Raw genomic sequence first — 8914 nt, forward strand, 5'->3', positions numbered from 1 at the left:
AGAGAAGATCTTCACCCTGAAACCCACAGCGTCCCTTTTCAGCAGGAAGTAGCTAAGAGAATACGCCATCCCCTTTCCCTTATGAAACAGGGTGAAGTCTCTCTCAGGGAGGAGTGATAGGGAATGGCAAAAGACACACTGACAAAGGAGATTAAACAGAACTAGCTTTGACAAGCACTGTGGCAACTGGACAATTAAAACAGACATTCAGAGGGCGGGGGAAGAAGAAAAAACTGGGGAAGAGGGTAGAGAGAATGGTACAGCAATGAAGGAATGAAAACCCAAAATCCCTGTAAATGTTCATTAATACTAATAAAATTAAAAAAAAAAAAAAAAGAAGCTGCCTGCAATCCCAAAGGCATACAGTTTGAGGCCATCAGCTGCTCGTGCCATTAACTGCCTCTGAAAACTCACCGGAGGGTCAGCTATGCCTCTAAGGTACACAACAGCATGCTTTATTCTGCTAAGGAATTCTATAATGGCCCTAATCCAAAGTACTCAGATCAATTAAAAAAAAATCCTTTTTCTCCACAGAGAAAGGGGAGACCATAACATTACAGCCACCAAACAGAAACGCAAATCCCTGTGAAGAGCAGATGTGAAAGGAAGCCTTACAGGGACTAATTAATTATAGGAATTTACAATTCCGTTTTGCCCTAAGTTGGAATGAACTCGGTAGCAGTGGGTTCTGTCTCTGGCCCTTGGTTGGGGTTAGGGCTGCATTCATTCCCATTTTACTCCTGAGGATACAGGTGAAATCACTTAACCCCATCGAACCAGCTGGGCTCTGAGCTGGAGATCAAGATAAGCTTTCTGTCTCTAAGCCTATTCTTGTTCTAAAATAAATTTTGCCCTTCAACAAATGAGAGGCTATCTACCGCTAGCAGAGCATCTGCTTTAAAAGCACATTTAAGTAAAGCTGTCATCTTGGAAAAATCGATAAGCATCAAAGCAAGTCCATCTGACCAAACCTGGAGAATTTCTGACACTTGGCAAAGCATGCTGCTGTCAGCTGCCTCAGTCATCCCCCTTCCCACGCACAGAGGCCCCATACACAACAGGACTGCCCCACTGTCATCCATAGACATCTTCCCCCCACAGACTGTTTAAATGGCTGTTTGGAAGCCTATTATCAGGCCTTTCTTCCTAGTCTGTCTCAAGTCTGGAAGCTCCACTGAAACCTATTCAACATGCAGGCCTCCAAAGACAAACGAGGGGCAGCCAAGCTTGCAGAACACTGAAGAAGAAACAAACTTGGAGCTCCCACATGGAAGAACAGTACAACCGATGCCTTCTTGGCAAAGAATAACCCACCACCTGTTGCCAATGAGCCAATTCTGACTGAAAAGATAGAGCAGAAATGTTTCAACAGGTTTCCAAGGCTGGAAAGCTTTTCAAGAGCACACTGTCCCCCTTCCCCCACAGAGTGGCTGGTGGGTGCCTGACCTTTTGGTTAGCAGATGAATGTATTAACCACTGTACCACCAGAGCTTCTTCCCTAAAGAACAGATCCCCTTCATAAATGATGAGGCCTCTTTCATGTATGCCAAGATATTGGGTAAATGTTAGGGAGGGAAAAAATAACAATTACTATTTCTGGCCCAGTGGACAGAAAGCGATGCTACCAAGTCAAAGGTGGGTGACTTTTAATCCGCAGCCCTCAGGCCTGTCTTTCATAGTTTTTGTTCAGACATTCCTCTAGGTCATATAGCCCTGGTGTACAAGTTGCTGCACAGCGGTCACTTGTGGTTGCTGTGAGGCTGAACACTAACAATGATGTGTCAAATGCGTTAATGGCTGGTTACCCAATGCGGACAGAGAGTGGGGTGGAGTTCCCCGATTAAAACAAGTAAGAGCTTGCCTCCGGAAACCCTATGAACCTGGAGAGAGGATGAGAGACACCCAAGCGTTGAGGACTCTCCTTCATAGGGTCGCACTTAACAACAACACCAAAAACATTCCATAAAGTGTACTTCTTAGACACTATCACTTATTTAAATGTATATAAATTCTGGACATCAAAATCTGAAGAAAAGTTCTTACCTGTTCCCCTTTATCCTGAAACTCCTTGCATGCATCAGGGAAGACATCATAAATGACGAGCGGATAGCCATGCTTCATGAGGTTCTTCGCCATCGGGTTCCCCATGTTTCCCAGTCCGATGAATCCAACTGGAGTCTTAGAAGCCATTGACCTAGAACACACTGATTTCAATATATTACTTTCAATCTGGGCAGACAACACTTTTTACTCTAAACAACACAGCAACTGATATTTAGATGTTTTCTATAAAGGCAATTTTTAAAAGCCAACTTTTAAAGGAGGGGGCTCTGGTAGCACATTCTGTAGAGAGTTGCACTGCTAACCCAGGGTGCTGCCTCTCTAGAGGTTCGACTCCACTAGCAGCTCCTCAGAAGAAAAATAAGCAATCTCCTCCCCTACAATTTACTAACTCCAAAAGCACCCTGGAGAGTCAGCTATGGGTCTGATTCAACAGCAATGAGTGAGTGAGTTTTGCTGTACCGCATTCACTTCTGGTTGCTGTGAGGCTGAACACCGTGACACTGGTGTGTCAAATGCGTTAATGATTGGCTACCCAATGAGGACAGAGAGTAGGGTGGAGCTCCACGATTAAAAACAAGCTTGGAAGGAGGAGTGGCATCCACTTCCGTAATAGCTTGCCTCCGGAAACCCTATGAACCTGTACAAAGGATGAAAGACACCCAAGCGTCGAGGACTCTCCTTCATAGGGTCACTATGAGTCGCCTGCGACTCAAGGCACTTAACAACAACAACAAAAACAACAATCACATTTAAACTTATGAATGATGTGCAGGCAAACTAACTTCTAATTTACAATATGCATTTCTCTCATTCACTGCCACTGAGCCAGTCTCAACTCACAGCAACCCTCCATCAGTTTTCTGAGCCTGTAAACCATTTAAGAAAAAAACTGCCATCTTTGTCCTGAGGAGCAGCTGGTGAATTTGAACCACCAGAGACAAGTACCCTCTGGGTTAGCAGGGGAACTGCCTACTCACCATGCCACCCACCAGAGCTCCCTGTTTATTTCGTTCTCGAAGTTAGACTTTTAAAATTCTAAACAGTCTTTCCCAGTTTCTATTTCTCTAACACCCATTTTCCATTCTTACAATAAAGTTACTAATTTTCTAATTTATCAAACACTGATTATGGTAGTCTTTATTTCTGACCTCTATATTACCTCTTCTGACTAAGCGTGTAAGAGCTCTGGTAACCCAGTGGTAAGGAGTTATGCTGCCAACTCAAAGGTAGGCGGATTGAATCCACCAGCTGCTCCACAGAAGAGATGGGTAATCTCCTCCTATGATTTGAAACCTCTGAAAACCCACTCAAGGGTCAGTTACGATTCGATTCCAACTCAATGACACATAATAATAATGTAAAACTAAAAGCAATCTGAGAATGCGGACACATTATAAAAAAGTATAACCAAGCTCACTGCATAACATGTAAAGAACTCTACCTAGCAACTATTGGTTTGCTTCTACTGGTATTATTGATGGGAAAAGTTCCCCATTATGAAGCAAGCAGAAGTCAGACTTGGCCAACCCCTTGTAGCATCTGTTATTTTCACAATGATATACAACATCATAGTATATACTAACAGATGATATCTAGTCTTTACTTCATAAAACAATTTTGAAGCATAAGCACTGATTATATACAGGATAGGTGTTCAATAATATGATTTATGTTTATATTATTCAAATGTTTAACTCATTTAAATGGAGTTAAATGATCTAGAGAAAATTATACCTTGTTTATATCATCTAATATGTCATGTTTCTTTACTTTTTATTGCTACTATATCCAATCATATGATGGCAAACTGTGCTAGTCAAATACATATCTTAAATAAATGAAAAAATTTTAAAAAAAGAACTCTGAGATGAGAACTTATTTTGCTATATGAATTTTCCCCTAAAGCTAATGATTTCTGAATTGTAGGGAGCTGTAGAGATGAGAGTAGAAGACAGAAGCCATGTGATGATCGCCAAGGAACCAATGACACTAAAAAAATCACAGAGAATAAGCCAAGTATCTTCCCTCATTTGGGGACTAGGGAGGAAGAGAGAGCCTCCCCCTATAACTAAAACTGAATCTGAACTTCCTGGCTCCTAAACATTGAGAAAACACTGCTTTTTGTTTTTGAAAGCCAAATAATAAAACTGAAAATATTCCATAAAATCTGTATCTCTGATCAGGTTCAATACTAAAGTTTATACAAACACATTTATTAAAATTCCACTTTTACAAAAACCATCCCTTCCAATGGTATAAAAACAATCTTACTAAATGTTAAATCCAGGAGAATCCATTTCACCCAAAAGTCACAAATTCATAAGTTCCTGGAGGAGGAAATGGGGACTCTTCCCACAGGCTTCAAATAGCAAAGGCCAGTGAGAAGAGAGGAAAGCCTCCAACAACAAGGACTGACACAGTGATTGTAAAAAACAGGCCTGTGCAAGGTGGAGGTCATGAGGCTGGCACAGCACGGGGCAAGGTCGTGATGAGTAGTAGTTAATTTGAGGCATCTAGTAACAACAGTATTAGGACTTGAAACGAATAGCTCTGTATTTTCAGAGGGAATGGACTATCATTGAAAGGGGGAACCTTTTTTCAAAGACTACATAATGGTTTGGTATGGTCTTCTACAGGGACACATAATCACACAAAGTAATGTGTTGTTTTTTTTTTTTTTGCAAGAGACAGTGAGGTGTTGGTCACAGCATGGAAATAACATTAGTTACTACTGTCCAGTTTCTAGCTTTAGAACAGCCATGTAACAAATATTTACTGAATGAACACCAAGTTTGTTGCTGCTGTTGTTAGGTGTCATCAAGTCAGTTCCATCTCACTGACTCCACACACAACAAAACAAAATTAACGCAGGGTCCTGCCCCATCCTCCCAACTGCTACTGTGCTGGAGCCACTGTTGCAGGCACAGTGCGAGAGCTCATAAATCCCAAGTGAGAAGAAAAGAAGTACCTCCACTTTCCCTTCGACCTATCATTTCCTGATTCTTTTCAAGATTCATTTTTGGGTTTTTTTTAGTATTTATGGGGTTTTTTTCCATGAAAGTTTACAGACTTTGGATTTCCATTCACACACTGTTGCACACTTTCCTCCCTTTCTATCCCTCCCCCCTAGTTCGCTTTTCTCTTTGAAGAAAAAAAAATTCTTTCATTGTTATACAATTTTCCCCCCACCTCAAGTACACTCTACTATGCAGCTCTTATTCTGGACTCTTGTCATGAAAATAATACCTAATCATATATTCCTCCTAAACAGTTCTCTCCCTCATTTGTTTCGATGTAGTATACATTATTTATCCCCTCTCTCCTTAAGTTCCTCCCAAACCCAATGTCAGTCCTGCTTTACAAGAGTGGCACTACGCAGTATTTGTCCTTTTGTGACTGAGATAATTCACTTAGTATAATGTCCTCCAGGGTCACCCATTTTGTATAATATTTCATGGGTTCCTTGTTTTTCAATGCAACATAGTATTCCATTGTGTAAATATACCACAGCTTCTCTATCCATTCCTTTGTTGATGGGCACATAGGTTGTTTCCAACTCTTTGTTATCGTGAACAAAGCAGCAATAAACATGAGTGTGTATGTATCTGCTTGGGTAGCAGTTATGAATAGATTTCCAGGTTCTCAATTCTACTCCATTGATCTATGTGTCTGTCATTGTACCAGTACCATGCTGTCTTAGCCATCACAGCAGTGTAGTAGAGTTTGAAATCAGGGAGTGAGATGCCTCCTACCTTTTTTCTATTTTTAAGAAGTGCTTTGCTTATTCGAGGCTTCTTTCCATTCCAAATGAAACTGGAGATTACCTTTTCCATCTCCTTGAAGAATGGGATTGGTATTTTTATTGGGATTGCGTTGAATGTGTAAATTGCCTTTGGTAATATTGCCATTTTCACAATATTGAGTCTTCCTATCCATGAGCAAGGGATATTCTTCCACTTCTCCAGGTCTCTTTTTGTTGTAGTAATGTTTTGTAACTTTCTTTGAATAGATCCTTTGTATTTCTAGTTAGATTTACTCCCAAGTATTTAATCTTGTGATTCGCTATTGTGAAGGGTATTGTTTTTCATAGTTCAGGCTCTGTATTCTCTTTGTCACCGTAGAGAAATCCAACAGATTTTTGTATGTTGATCCTGTATCCTGCTACTTTGCTGAATTGGTCAACTATGTCCAATAGTCTTCTTGCTGAGTCTTTAGGGTTTTCTAGGTATAATATCATATCATCTGCATAGAGAGACAATTTTACCTCCTCTGCCAATCTGGATACCTCTTATTTCCTTCTCTTGTCTTATTGCTATCGCTAAGACTTCCAGTACAAAAATAAATAAGAGAGGTGAGAGTGGGCAACCTTGCCTAGTTCCTGTTCTTAAAAGGAATGCCTTTAACCTCTCTCCGTTGAGAAGAATGTTGGCTCTTGGATTTGCATAAATACTTTTACTATGTTGAAGAAATTCCCCTCTAATCCTACTTTGTTGAGTGTTTTAATCAGGAAAGGGTGTTGGATCTTGTCAAACGCCTTTTCTGCATCAATTGATAGGATCATGTGGTTCTTTTTCTTTGCTTTGTTAATGTGATGAATTACATTGCTTGTTTTCCTTAAGTTGAACCATCCCTGCATACCTGTTATAAATCCCACTCAGTCATGGTGAATTATTTCTTTGATGTATTGTTGAATTCTATCGGCCAGTATTTTATTCAGTATTTTTGCATCTATATTCATAAGAGATATTGGTCTATAGTTTTCTATTTTGGTGGTGTCCTTTCCTGGCTTTGGTATCAAGGATATGTTTGCTTCATAGAATGAGTCTGGGAGACTTCCATCTTTCTCTATTTCCTGAAATAGTTTGTGTAGAATTGGTGACAGTTCTTCTCTGAATGTTTGATAAAGTTCAATTGTAAAACCATCTGGTCCAGGGCTTTTTTTGTTCGGAAGTTGTTGTATTTTTTTTTTGCATTTTTTTTATTAAATTTTATTAGTTTTAATGAACATTTACAGAGATTTTGGGTTTTCATTCACTCATTGTTGCACTGTATTACCTTTTCAATTTCTTCTTTTGTAATGGGTCTGTTCAGATGTTCAATTTTGGTTTGTGTCAGTTTAGTTCAGTTGTGCATTTCTAAGTACTTGTCCATTTTCTCTAGGTTTTCATATTTGTTTGAGTATAGTTTTTCATAATATTCTAATGTTAGCTTTTTAATTTTAGTTGGGTCTATTGTGATGTTGCCTAATTCATCTCTTATTCGCATTATTTGTGTCTTCTCTTTCTTTTCTTTTGTGAGTTTTGCTAATGGTTTGTCGATTTTATTGACCTTTTCAAAGAATCAACTCCTTGTTTTGTTGATAGTTTCAATTGTTTTTCGGTTTTCTATTTATTTCTGCTCTAATTTTTATAATTTTGGTTTTTTATAGTGTGTCAGGTTTTCTTGCTGTTCTTTTTCAATTTGCTGATAATGTTTAGTTAGAGTGTCAATGGTCAATTTTTCTTACCTTTTGATGTGTTTGCTTATTGCTATACATTGACCTCTGATTACTGCTTTGGCTGTTTCCCAGGGGTTTTGGTAAGTGGTGTTTTCATTGTCATTTGTTTCTAGAAACTTTTTAATTTCATTTTTTATTTCTTCTAGTACCCAGTCGTGTTCAAGCAAGGAGTTGTTCAGCTTCCAAATGCATGTGTTTTTCCTCCTTTATCTTCTTATTATTAATTTCTAATTTTGTAGCATTATGGTCTGAAAAGATGCTTTGTATTATTTCTATGTTTTTTAATTTATTGATGCTTGCCTTGTGTCCTAGAATGTGATCTATTCTGGAGAATGTTCCATGTACATTGGAGAAGAAGGTATACTGCGTTTCTTGGGGGTGCATTAACCTATAAATATCTATGAGGTCCAGTTGGTTTATTGTGTGGTTTAATTCTTCAGTATCTTTGTTGAGTTTCTTTCTGGTAGTTCTATCTTTTCTTGAGAGGGGTGTATTGAGGTCTCCCAGCACTATAGTAGTGTTGTCTATTTCCTTTTTCAGTTTTGTTAATGTTTGTATATGTATTTTGCAGGTCTTTCATTTGGTGCGTTGTTGTTGTTGTTACGCTGTTAAGTCACTTGCAACTCATAGTAACCCTATGTACAACAGCCCTAAACTCTGCTCTGTCCTGTGCCAATCACACTGTCTCTGACACTCCCATCCCGATTAACCCAGTCACTGAATCAATCCACCTCATAGAGGCCCTTCCCCTCCTGCGCTGTCCCTCCACCCTCCCAAGCATGATCTCTCTCTCCAAGGACTGGTCTCTTCTTACAATATGTCCAAAGTATGTTAGACGGAGCCTCAGAATCCTTGCCTCCAAGGAGCCACCCGTTTTAACCCTTTCCAGGATGAATCTGTTTGCTTTCCTAGCAGCCCATGGTACTCTCAATACTCTTCTCCAGCACCACAGCTCAAAGGCATCAATTTTCCTTATATCCTCCTTGGTCACTGTCCAACTGCCTGATGCATAACAAGTGATTGCAAAGACCATGGCCTGTATCAGACACACCTTAGTCTCATTTGGTGCATAGATATTTATTATTATTATTATGTTCTCTTGTTCTATTGACCCTCTCAGCATTATGTAGTGACTTTCCTTGTCCTTTGTAATGGTTTTTGCATTGATATTTATTTTATCAGAGATTAATATCGCTACTCCTGCTTTTTTCTGGTTGCCGTTTGCTTGGTACATTTTCCCCACCCTTTGATTTTTAGTCTCTCTTTATTTTCATTTTTCAGGTGTGTCTCTTGTAGACAACATATTGATGGATTTTGGTTTTTCATCCAGTCTGCTACTCTTTTTCTTTTCAG

At 39.3% G+C, this 8914-nt stretch overlaps 1 protein-coding gene across 1 annotated transcript in view; it reads right to left on the reverse strand.

Moving 5' to 3' along the window:
* Window positions 1-8914, reverse strand: part of LOC102846312 (3-hydroxyisobutyrate dehydrogenase, mitochondrial-like) — a 184545-nt gene that overhangs the window by 158864 nt on the left and 16767 nt on the right. Inside the window, exon 2 of the mRNA XM_006896117.1 lies at window positions 2044-2204. Coding sequence (XP_006896179.1) covers window positions 2044-2204 — 161 coding nt within the window. The remainder of the gene's footprint in view (window positions 1-2043; window positions 2205-8914) is intronic.

Source organism: Elephantulus edwardii, unplaced genomic scaffold (assembly GCF_000299155.1).
Source record: "Elephantulus edwardii isolate Elephantulus edwardi_28Jun2011 unplaced genomic scaffold, EleEdw1.0 scaffold00182, whole genome shotgun sequence".
NCBI lineage: Eukaryota > Metazoa > Chordata > Mammalia > Macroscelidea > Macroscelididae > Elephantulus > Elephantulus edwardii.